This window comes from Saimiri boliviensis, chromosome 16 (genome assembly GCF_048565385.1).
Source record: "Saimiri boliviensis isolate mSaiBol1 chromosome 16, mSaiBol1.pri, whole genome shotgun sequence".
In the NCBI taxonomy this organism is placed as follows: domain Eukaryota; kingdom Metazoa; phylum Chordata; class Mammalia; order Primates; family Cebidae; genus Saimiri; species Saimiri boliviensis.
Window position 1 is genome coordinate 34,928,950 of NC_133464.1, and position 13,383 is coordinate 34,942,332.

The 13,383-nt window shown below is 33.1% G+C and overlaps 1 protein-coding gene across 12 annotated transcripts in view; it reads left to right on the plus strand.

Moving 5' to 3' along the window:
* The window catches only part of MYCBP2 (MYC binding protein 2), a 281,569-nt gene that overhangs the window by 84,432 nt on the left and 183,754 nt on the right, over positions 1-13,383 (plus strand). For 11 of the 12 annotated variants that reach the window (XM_074387566.1, XM_074387567.1, XM_074387568.1 and 8 more), the window contains one exon: positions 9,126-9,233. The exons of the other annotated variant lie outside the window; for it this stretch is intronic. In XM_074387566.1, coding sequence (XP_074243667.1) covers positions 9,126-9,233 — 108 coding nt within the window. The remainder of the gene's footprint in view (positions 1-9,125; positions 9,234-13,383) is intronic. 12 annotated transcript variants of the gene reach the window in all.

Genomic DNA, 13,383 nt, shown 5'->3' on the forward strand with positions numbered 1-13,383 from the left:
GAATAATTTTTTATGTTGATATAATTTGCTGAAGATTAGTTATCAGTGTATCTGTTTACTACCTGTTTTTCTTTCTTTAGAAATGTTAGGTTGAACAATGTGAATGGATATACAGAATGCAGCTATTTCTTATGTTTAAACTACAGTATAGCACATTCTTATATTTAATTATTCACGTTTAATTACTTGCCTAATGCTGGGTATCTTGTTACTCTCTCTTCCCTCTTAAAAAAGCTATTCTTCTCTGGGTTTAGTGTATTTCTGCATATAGGAAATAAAGAAACATTGAATTGTGCATTGGTAATTTTACTTGGTGATTGCAAGAATATTCTTTTGCCATTTATTTTTAAATTTGACATAAACCCATGAAACATTAATTATACACCCCAACCCTTTAAAGTTAAAAAAAATTCCTCCACTAGTTAAATATTTAAAGAAATTATATTGTATCTGACTTTTTAAAGGTAGACTGAGGTTCTAGGCACTTAGCGTATATTTTGTGACAAATAGGTTTCATCTGCAGTCCTAAATATATAGAACGTCAGTAGACACACTATGTTCATATTGTTGGTACGCATACATTTTATCTTGTCCTTATTTTTTGGTAGAACACTTTCTTACATGTATCACCCTCCTTCATGTTTGTTGAAACAATATGTATAAATGTCTTTTCTTGATGAGTGGAATCTTCATTGTGGACCACAATTATGGCTGTCCTTGCTTTCCATGGTACTGAAATTAACAGAAATTCATGCACATTGGAACCATGTCCTCCCTTTTCACAGTCACCAACAGTTACCTAAAATCATGCAAAAGGAGGACAGAGTTCCCATTTGCCTATTTTTCAGTTGACACAACACTATGCAAAGTGATGCTTGCTGTATATTTTATTTATTTTTTATTTTATTTACTTTTTTTTTTTTTTTGAGACATAATTTTGCTTTTGTTGCCCAGGCTGGAGTGCAATGCCACTATTTCAGCTCACCACAACCTCTGCCCCTTCAGGTTCAAGCTATTCTCCTGCCTCAGCCTCCCGAGTAGCTGGAATTACAGGTGCCCGCCACCATGCCCAGCTAATGTTTGTGTTTTTAGTAGAGGCAGAGTTTCACCACATTGGCTAGGCTGTTCTTGAACTCCTGACCTCAAATGATCCACCCACCTTGACCTCCCAAAGTGCTGGGATTACAGGTGTGAGCCACTGCACCTGGCCTGTTTTATTTTAAACAGTTTTGCATTTGGACAAGAATTCTAACCATGTATTTATTTTAAAAAAATTAAACTTCAGAATTATTCAATGACTTTGGAAATCCTTATACTGTACTAAATAATTTAAAAATTCTTCTGATATGACACTTTAATGATTTTATCTTTATATTATTCTTAGTACTTTATTAAGCAATTTTATTGGAAAACAAATTTTCAGAAGAAAACAAAATTAGATGAATATGATATACCCACACTCCCATAGGGATAAAACAAGAAAGATAAATACCAAAATATTAACAATACTTTTTCCTGACAGGTGGGTTTAAAGATGCTTTTTTATATTCTTTACAATTTGTTTCCTAAATATTCTCCAATAAGCATATTACTGTATAATCAGAATAAGAGTTACGTTTTACAACTTAAGCCATTTAAAAAAAAATACTAATTAGGTTTAAGGCATCTACACTTTACTTGCCTTTGCTTTTTTAAAAATATTTTTATTTTAATTGGATGGAGAAATTCCTTTCGGGTGCTGTGTTTTTTATTAGTTGAGGGACATGATTCTCAAAGTGGTCTCAAAAGGATCAGCATCACTTGGGTGCTTGTTAGAAGTACCAGTTCTCAGGCCCCACTCTAGATCTCTGCTGAACAAAAAGTGGGAGAATACAGCCAGTAAATGGTGCTTTAATGATATTCCAGGTGATTCTCATGGTCCCAAAGTGTGAGACCTACTGCACTAGGTCAGTGTTGTTTGCAGTTTCTTCCATTGACCTTCTGCATGAGAATCACCTGGACCTAATGAGTCAGAATTTCTGGCTCAAGGGCTTTAGAAACGGATTTGAGTCACTTGCAGTGTTCTAAGACTCTTCTCTGGCACTATGCTAGAAAAAATTGTTTTGGCTTTGCTCTTATGAGGAATAGAAATGTCAAATAAAATTTTAGTGTTCCAGTGGCCATGCATACGTGTCTTTTATTTCCTTGGCCTATTGGTACTTTTTAGAAACTAGCAATTTAGTAATATGTTTGCAATTATACTTACTAGTAATTGGCTTTTACCTGTGTTAACATTTCAGAATTTAAGAATTAGATTGTGTTAGATTATTTTACTTGACTTTTCTATTTCATCTTATTTGCCAAGTCTGAGTTAAGTTTTTCATAGTTGATCAGAATTTTGGGCCTGAGTTCTCTTTTTTTTTTGGAGATGTAGTCTTTCTCTGTTTCCCAGGCTGGAGTGCAGTGGCACAATCTTGGCTCACTGCAACCTCTGCCTCCTGGTTTCAAGTGATTCTCCTGCCTCAGCTTCCCCCATAGCTGGGATTACAGGTGCGCAACACCACACCAGCCTAATTTTTGTATTTTTAGTAGAGATGGAGTTTTACCATGTTGGCCAGGTTGGTCTCAAACTCCTGACATCAGGTGATCTGGCTGCTTCAGCCTCCAAAAGTTCCAGGATTACAGGCAAGAGCCACTGTATCCAGCCTGGTCCCTGGTTCTTATACTAAAGCCTTAGTCAGCTTCAGGCCTATTGATGTAGTTTAGTTACTGTTTTATGACACCAAGTCTCCTATAATGGAATGTGCTATTGTAACCCAAAAAAGCAATGTTATTACAACTTTTTCATAAATTTTGAACTTTGTCTTTAATTTTAAATCTTTGTGCTATTAATATTCTAGTTAAAATTTTTCTTTATCGTTTTAGGTATTAATAGTATTCATTTACAGATTTTAGTTCAATGGTTTGTGATAATTTGTCTTTTTTAGATTATATTGGATTGATTTATGTATTAATTTAACTGTGTTAGTGAAGTACTTATTCCTGAAATTCTTAAGTAGAGTTCTTGAAGTTATTGGAAGAACTAGTGAATGATTATATCAGTGATTTCATCTTTATATTCCTTTACAGCACTGTTTCGTAAGGAAAACTAAACTTCAATAATGTTAACTTTTTCTTCTTTCTTCTAAGTATCCAAGTTTCATAATCGGGAGCTGTGGATGGGCTAAACCCATGTTCTGGCTTACGTGGGAGAGTCACATTTTATAAATGTCCAGGCATATTTCTTAATAGTTCCCTTTTTTACTCTTAGTAGAGTCTCATTTGGGTAGTAAGTTATATGGTTAGCCCCACTATACAGTATGGTGGTTAAGAGCAACTTTTCTGAAGTTATTAGACTTGGGATCAAATTCTGGCTTCTTAAGTTTTACCACCTGTGTATGACTTTGGAAATTTAATCACCTCGAACATCAGTTTTCTAATTATCAAAATGGGGATAACTGTACCTACCTAAGGATGTTCATGAGGATTAAGTGATGTACATGAAAGTGCCTAACATGTAATAATCCCTAAATAATTGCTTGGTGATGACCATCTTGTTGGTGGTAGGCTATTTAGTGGTTTATACTTCTCTTTAAGCTTGATTCTCTTTCAGGCCTGGCCTTGCCTTAATTGCTTTTCTTACAACATTGGGATGCTAATCACAAAACTTTGATTATTATTGGGAAAAATCCCCAACAGCTTTTCAAGAATAAAACATTCAATTTTCATGGGAAAAAAATTAGTTACAAATTAGATACAAATTTATTAAAGCCTCTTATTTCAAAGTGATTGAGTTGCTGTTGCTGTTAATTTTTAATCCCTAAAACCATTATGGTTTTCTTGATTTGACACATCAAATCCAATATTAGTTGATATTCCAGTGGCACATAAAAGTCTCTTTTTAAATTAAAATATTATATGAAGCAGAGAATATAAGTTAGAAAAAATAGGTTAGTATATTTCTTTATACAAAGACAACCATTAGCAGAATTTTGTTGTGATTTCTTACACTTTTTTGCTTACTTTATATAATTTCATGCTATGATACATACTGGTGTCATGTTTTTACTCCCTTTAATATTATATCACAAAAGTTTTTTATGCTTTATTGCAAATACCATATTAAAGTAATACAGGAATTTAGGTCAAGGTTTTGCATAAACCTATTCCTTAATTCAATTATTGTTTTTATTTCATTGTGATCCTCTAAGCAAGTTTTACTTATTTCCGGTTATATCATTGACTGAATTTTGTTTTGTATTTTTGCTTAGTATTATAATACGTACATTTTTATATTTTGCTATTATTTTACCCCCACCTTTCCGTTTCCACTCCCCCACCAAGCAAATTATGTTAATAGTCTAACATGTTACTGTATTAAAATATAGTCATGTACAGATACCTACACATATGTGAAAGTATATGTTTCTTTACAAAAGTAATATTATGTATACATTTGCAACATCTTTTTCTCATTTTACAATACAAGGTGAACACACATTAGAGGAGTTCAGTAAATGTGTATTTACCACATTTTATATAGTAACTACCTAAACTATGGTTATACCATAGTTTATGCAACCATTATTTTGTTGATGAGCATTCAGGTTATTTTAGATTTTGTGGGCTTTACTATAATAAATATTCTTAAACTTAGAGCTACATATTAGTGTTTATATAGTAGAACTTTCTCAAAATAGAATGTGTGGGGCAGAGAGTATATCTCTTTTAAATTTTAACAGATAATTCACATTGTTTTAAAAATGTTACAGTAATTTTTACTCTCTAGACTAACACATAAGAGTGATGTTTTCCTCTAGCATCACCTGTATTAGTTATTTTTTTATTTTTTTTATAGTGACAGGGTCTTGCTGTGTTGTCCAGGATGGCATCGAACTACAGGGCTTAAGTGATCCTCCTGCCTTACCCTCCTGGGTAGCTGGAAATACAGGAATGTGCCACCATACCTGGGTTTAGTTATTCTTTTTAATTCTTGGAAAACTGGTGAATAATGGTATCTCGTTATTTTAAATAACGGAAAATCATTTTCTGTGTAAAAATTTTTTATAAATCTCATTTTAATAGCTATATATTATTCCATTGAGTAGATGTATTATCATTTTTAATTAATTGTTTTCATTTGGGTATTTTTTAAATGTTTACTATAATGAATAAAGTAGTAGTAAACACCTTTGAGGTGAAACCCTTTTAAAAAACATTTTAGAGTTTTCTTTAGGATAGATTTCTAGAGTGTAGTTACTAGGCCAAAGGATAATTTTTTTTTTTTTTTTTTTTTTTTTTTGAGACAGAGTTTCACTCTTGTTACCCAGGCTGGAGTGCAATGGCGCGAACTCAGCTCACTGCAACCTCCGCCTCCTGGGTTCAGGCAATTCTCCTGCCTCAGCCTCCTGAGTAGCTGGGATTACAGGCACGCACCACCATGCCCAGCTAATTTTTTGTATTTTTAGTAGAGATGGGGTTTCACCATATTGACCAGGATGGTCTTGATCTCTTGACCTCGTGATCCACCCACCTCGGCCTCCCAAAGTGCTGGGATTACAGGCTTCAGCCACTGCACCCGGCCATAGGATAATAATTTTTAAGATCTTGAATTGTGTCACCAATAGCTTTCTGAAAGGCTTGTACTATTTAGCACTGCCACTTATTCCATGCTTTCTGCCTAACTGCCTATGGATGGACTCTGAATTACCCATTGTCTACACATCTGTGTAGCTTCTAAATCTCTAAGCCTGGTTATCTCATACCCCTATTTTATTCACTTCTCTTTCAATGAAAGAAATAAACCACCAATTTCTATTTATTTAGTCCTCTTAATTCTTTAATAGCTTTTGAATGTCTGCCTTAAGAATCTCACTGTTTGCTTAGTGGAGGCCTCTTCCCTTCTTTGCCTGAGTGACAGCAAAAAGCCTTTTAATTGGCCTTACCTCCAGTTTTATCCTCTTTTAAGCCATTAGTCACCTTCCAGAATATTCGATCTGCAATACACATCAGATCAGTAGCACTTCTCTGTTTAAAACCAAAAGGCTATTTGTAGTCCCGAGAATGAAGGGTGCACTTTTATCTCTACAGCCTCATCTCTCTCTATTCTCATTTCTTTTCTTTGTCTTCTCTTTTTATTCCCTACCTCTGAATCTTTATACTGCTTTCTACCTCCTTTATTCGACCTCATCTTATGTGATGTTTTCTTCTATCTCTATATTCTCTACCTTCCCACCTTCAGGTTTTGTTAGTTCCTCCTCCAGTGTGTGTGCGCTTTTTTCATCGTAGCAGACTGTCGTATTTTCTTGTTTAGTTGTGTGTAAACCCTCTCTCCCCTCATTAGAATATGAGCTGCCGCTTCTTGAAGCAGAGATTATATCTTGTTTATCAAGCTTCCCAGGACTTCACAGTTTACCTGTTAGTACCATGATTTGTAGTATGTCTTTGTTAGCTAATTGAAAGCAGTTTAGGGACTTATCTTTAGAATGAAGTTTTATGGTATGAAAAGGTTTTGATTTTCTGGGTTTTTTTTTTGCATACCTCTCCAAACAAGTTTCCCAAGACTTTTGCTCCTTCATATATACTTTGTAAAAGTCAGCTATGTGTGTTTTTAATGACTATACAATATTGTTTATCATCTTTATTCTTTTATAAAATCCTAATTTATATCTGATTCCTTTTAACTGGAATGCCTTCTCTTTCCTTTTCTCTTGTTAAACTTTTTGTCATTCTTTGAAACCTCACTGATTCTCTACAGTTTATTTAATATCTTTCCATCTTTCAGGACATAATGTATAGAGACTTCTTTTATAGGATTTATTGTAATATTTCATAGTTTTTGTTTTTATTTCTGTTTTCTCTAGTGGACTGAGTTCCAGTGAGACCGATATCTTTGTCATTATATTCATTTCACTTAGTGTCTTCTAGATAAAAGATAAAACAATTGGTGAATAAATTAGTAACTCAACTATATTTGAAGAAACATTATTTTAGCTCATGGAATACAATAGTATTTTAGAACCCGATCACTTCAAATTTTAGACATGATTGCCCCCAGGCCTTCTTGATTTATAAATCAAAAGATTGAATTTAGCAAGACACTAAATGAGTGTAATGTATTTTAATGGGGAAAAAACAATATTGCAGGCAGATCATAGAAATCAGAAAATGATAATACAGCTTAATATTATTACCTTAATATCTATAACTTTTTTATATAGTTGAAAAATACTTTTTATTGTAATTTATATATCTGCTTTGTAACAATTGAGAAATAATGCATGCTAAGAAAATAAGGCATTATGTTCATGTTTGAAATATCAATTTTACTGCATTTTAGAAACTGAGGCTGGGCATGGTGGCTCACGCCTGTAATCCCAGCACTTTGGGAGGTTGAGCTGGGCAGATCATGAGGTCAAGAGATCGAGACCATCCTGGCCAACATGGTGAAACTCCATGTTTACTAAAAAAACAAACAAACAAAAATTATCTGGGCATGGTGGTGCGCACCTGTAGTCCCAGCTACTCATGAAGCTGAGGCAGGAGAATTGCTTGAACTTGGGAATGAGCGAGATTGTGTCCCTGCACTCCAGCCTGGCGCGAAGTGAGACTCTGTCTCAAAAAAAAAAAAAAAAAAAAAAAAAAAGAAATGAAACTCAATTTATATAACCTTAGCTTGTAAATAATTGGTACTGCATTATTGGGAAATAATACTTAGTCCTTATTAGCATGTTTCTAACTGTCATAGTCATAGAATATGTTATTCTTGGTTTTTCATACAGTTCCAGCTATTTGCATTTTTGTTTATATTTAGAAACATAGTTGAAATATGGTTTCTTTACCCACTTGTTAAATTTAATGAAGGGTACTTTGGTATTTAATTTGACATTTATGAAATTTTATTAGAGGGCAATAGCCTCAATTTGTCCCATCATTAGAAAAATTAATTAAACTGAACATCAGTAGAGAATCATGAAAACACTTGTTTTAATTGAAAATGTTCATTGCTTAGTGTCATAATTCTCATTTCAGTTAATGGTAACATGTCAGATTTAGAGTGTTTTCACATTTGAAGGCATTTTTGATGTTATTAAAACTCAAGAACACTGTAGTTCTAAGAAAAGACCTAATATTTTAAGTTATAACAAATTTATTTTTCTTTTCAAGGTAAATGTTATTAGGAAAAGTGATTTATCTCATTAAAATTAATTTGGCTGTAGATTTTTTCCTTAAATGTCATATTAGTGAAAAGAACTATAATCTGTATGGGTATGTATTTGTATGCTTATATATATATATATATATATACACACACACATATAGTGGTACTTTAGAAATAAATTATTTAATGAAAGATGTTTCCAAAATGTTATGTTATTTGAGTTAGGTGCCCCTTTTGCCATCAATATAAAGCCCAGGCTCTCTTTCTCTGTGTTTCTACCCCCACCCCCCTCCCCCAGTGTGTGTGTGTGTGCGTGTGTGTGTGTGTGCGCGCGCGTGTGTGTGTGTGTGTGTGTGTGTGTGTGTTTATACATATATCTATATGTAGATTATAGACATTTGTTTTGTTTTTGATTGTCTGGTTTTCTTAACCTCTATTATGGCATGTAGTAAACTCGGTAATGTTTTTATTTTGGTTTTGTAGCAAGATTAATACAAACATTAAACCTGGAATATCTTGTTAAAACTTAATGATTAATTTAAAAATTAGTTGGATTTTATGTTTCATTGGGAAAGATATTTGTCTTCAATGAATACATCGTTTACTGACTTTGAATATCTATTATATTAAAAAGTATTTGTAAGATGATTTATTTAAATTGAACTTCAGATTATTTGAGACTATTAGTAACTACTCAATAATTTTATAAGTATGAAGGATCGGATTTGTACTTTGTAAACTATATTTAAGATGTTAATTTTTATGTGAAATGGTGAATAGGTTATGGGTGGAGGTGGGGGCTGGAGTGGGGAAATTGGAAGCAAAGTATAATGTCCAAAACCGTTAAGAATGAGTTCTTATGCTTTTTAGTTTGAATTATTTTTGTACATTATAGTGTTTTCATTTTGTGAGTTTTTCTATGCACATACAAAATGTTTCTCCTCAGGCCCCCTTGTATTTGCTGGTCCTATTTTTATGAACCATCGAGAACAGGCTCTAGCCAGACTCAGATCCCATCCAGCACAGCTAAAGCATAAACGGGACAAGCACAAAGGTATTTGGTCTTCCTTATCACCTAGGTGGGATACTTTCCCAATTTCTTCCACTCATTTGAATTTTGTCTCTGGGAAAATGCACAAACTTGATTCTTCTACTTTGCTTCTATCATTACGATGCAGCCTGAGGAGAAAGAACATGCTGAAAGTGGTACCATTTGTGACTGTCATGCTTCTTGTTTCATTGGTTTGCTTAGCTTTAATAAAGGAGGCATTTTACAGTGTATCATCTTTTTCTTTTCCATTTCTCTTCAAATTTCAAAAAGTTAAGGGAAGGTAAAATAATTATTGCTTTCTATCTTATATCTTTTATTATTTGCTCTTTAATGACTGCTCTGGCATTTTACAGTTCTTTTTTGAATGCTGTTTATATGCTTTAGGATGAACAAAATTACTAAATTCAGTATGCTAAATGGTAGTAAGACTGCCATTACACTTTTTCACTGTTTATTAAGTTTATATATACAACAAATGAATATACAAATATTTGGTGTTTGTGGGTTAAGTAGAGATACGTGCAAGTAAAGCACAAATCATGTCGACTGTCTGTAGTCCCCAGCAGTGGTCAGAGGGCCGTCCTGGTCTGTGAGGGAGTAGCAATCTAGCTTAGTGTTGCTCTTTGAGATCTCAGAGTTCTAGGTTATTAAATATATTCTTAATATTTTCTTATAAACCACAAATTATGGGTCAACTAAGATCAGGAAAGAATTTAATACAATGAATTTATAAATTTATATAAAAATTTTGCCTTGAATCATGGCCTTTGAACCAGTCCTCCTCCTTGGCTAACATAGTTTAAAGTTGCCATTTTCTTAAATGCCTAAGACAGGTCTTGCAAAACAGAATAGGAAGTTTTAAAAACATGTTTGCCATATAGACAAAGTAATCTAATTAATGTTTGGATCTTTCTCTCTTTTTTTTTGCTACAAAACTGTCATAGTCTAATTTTTTAAAATTTTCATAGATATGTAATATAATAATCAACTTTATTTTTATTTGCCTCTTTCAGTCTGTTTGCCACTCAGAACAAAAACCCAAACAAAATAGACAAAATTCATCTTTAGTAAAGGTATAAATAGAGCACAACTTAAGATATATTCTGCAGAAATAAAAATAGAGTGTTTTAAATCTAATGCAATTAACCACAGTAAAATTTGTGATTGTTTTATTTACTGAGTGCTTTAACAATGCCATAAGTATTTAAGGAATTTTCAACCTGAGAAAGCTGATCCCAAAAAAGATAAGATATATATGTAAGGAATAATATTTGCGGGGCTGGGGCTGGGGGCGGTATGCAGTGAAATTGTTATTGCCAGAATGCCTGATCTCTTACGATTTCTGCTATGTCCCAATTAGAACATATTTTTTTCAGTTTCTTTTTTCCCCCAATTATATGAAAGTGAAGTTTTCCCAATAGTTTACCAGAGGTTAAATATTCACATTTCATGAAACAGTTTCAAACCTCCTCAGCTCCATGTCAGTATCTCATGGATAAGTATTTTTACCTTTTCCAGATTTTTAAATGAAATGTTAAATGAAGACTAAGGTTTCAAATTTAAAGCAGACCTTTCCCATTGTCACATAATGATTGGCTATAGAAATTATTCAATGAGGCTGGGTACAGTGGCTCATGCCTGTAATCGCAGCACTTTGGAAGGCTGAGGGGACAGATCACTTGAGGTCAGGAGTTCAAGACCAGCCTGGCTAATATGGTAAAACGCCCTCTCTACTAAAAATACAAATAATAATAATAAGACGCCCTTTGAAGTGGCTTATTTCTGTAATCCCAGCTACTTAGGAAGCTGAGGCAGGAGCACAATAATCACTTGAACCTGGGAGGCAGAGGTTGCAGTGAAAAAGCAAATTATTCAATGATAGCCTTCAATTTTGTTTGTCACAGGGTCACTTTATAACAAGTTTCTTTGTATACTTGTGGCAACCACTTTTTAAGGACCTACTTTAATATCAAAGTGTAGGACCATATTTTATGGTTTCATATAGTGAGATAGTTTTATCTTTTTACTCCTCAAATAAACTTACAGTGCAAATAATAATTTATCAGATGTTGCCCTGTTTTTGTAAAGAGTATTAATTTACTACTCACTAATTTCTCTTCAGCAACTAACCATTTACACTCACTGTCCTGTCATTTAATCATCTCTCCATTCACTGCATTTACTCTTACACGTTGAATATCCCTAATTTGAAAATGTGAAATACTCCTAGATTTGAAACTTTTTGAGCACCAACACAAAGCCCCCAAGTGGGAAATTCCACACCTGGCCTCCTGTGACAGGTTGCACTCCCAGTACACAGCTTATTCAGTGTCCTTGAGGGAAAAATGAACTCAGCCCCCTCAGCTGTGATAAAACTTTTCCATGCACAGCGCGATGGTGATGCCAAACAATCACAGTTTGTCTATGTAGGTGGCTGAGGTACCTTTGCTTTCTGATACCTCTGGGTATACAAATTTTCATGCACCAAATTATTTAAAATATTGCATAAAATTATCTTTAGGCTATGTGAGTAATGTATATATGAAATGTCAATGAATTACATGTTTAGACTTGGGTCCCATCCCCAAGATATCTCATTACATATATGCAAATATTCCAAAATTTGAAAAAAAAAATTGAAATCCAAAACACTCCTGGTCCCAAGCATTTCAAATAAGGATGCTCAACCTGTACATATTTTCATAGTCTTTTATTAAGTATTTTTCTATATATCTTTTTCTCTTCACCTTACCCAGTTAATCTTCTAGTTTATCTGCTGAGAAGTTCATGGTATTGATTGCTATGCTCTATCTTACATTTAATTATGGTGGTACAAATTATAGGATGATGATTAAATTTTTTTAGACTGTGACTTTTTTGGGAGGGTGTATGGAGACTAAGAACTGTGGATTTATTGTTAACCAGGAGTAAGTTCTAAGATGGAAAGTTAGAGAACTGGGTGATTGGAGAAAATTCAGAGGAGGTCACTGAATTTATCCTATATAGACAGATATTGACTAAAGGCAAAATTGAATATATAGACTGAATCAGTAAAATCTCGTATTAAATATAGTAAATTATTCTAAAATATCTCTATAAGCTATATTTGAAACAGATAACTGAATTAACATTTGTTTCAGCTGTTCAGTACTTTACATAGAAAAATATGTTAGATAGTATACCTAGTTAGGAACATCTGAATTGTTTCAGAGATAGTCCTAATATCTATTTTAAAATGACTGATGTGAAAATCCAAAAGCACACTGATAAACACCTGAGTCTATTTTACACTTACTTTCTGTTTGGAAATGGTATGATATGATGAAAATATTATAGCCTTTGGAATTAGGCCTCAATTGTGTTTCTAAATTTGTCATTTACTATAACTACATGACTGTGCAAAATATCTTAATCTCTTTGGCTTCAGTTTTCTTATTTTAAAAGTGAAAATCGTAATTCTTAACTGATTGTGTTGCTATGAAGATTAAAATATATGTGTGTAGTTAAAATATATGTGTGTAGTCTTTGCACATACACATATATAGTCTTTGCACATACAAATCCTTCATGAATACTAGCTTTAATATTTTCAATCAGATTTTTAATTTTCTTTTTCAGAATTATCTTAAAGATACACTATTTGAAATTTATTAAATGCGTAGTTTATTTTTACAAAAGATTTAAGGTTTTAACCATTTGGTGGTGTTAAAATGCATGAGCCTTATTTATGATTAAACGCCAGATTTGTTCTACCATGTATGGTTTTGGGCTGGTTACTAAATCCGTTAACCCTTCAAGCCTTAGTTTTTTTCATCTGTAGAATGAATAAGAATACCTACGTCATGGGATTGCCGTATTCATTAAAGAAAGCAACAATAGTAAATATTGATTGAGCATTTTTCATATATTATTTTACTTAATTCTCATAGCAACCTGGTGAGTTATATACCATTGTTGCTATATTATAGATAAGAAAGCTAAAACCAAAAGGTCCATTGTCCAGTTGTCTTACAATAACTAGCAAATGGTAGAGTGAAGATTCCAGTCCAAGTTCTTAGGTTCCAATACCCCAAGCACTCATTCATTGTGGTATTTAACCATTTACTGTGTTCAGTTGGCACACAGCAAGTGCTTAGTAAATTGCAACTACTTT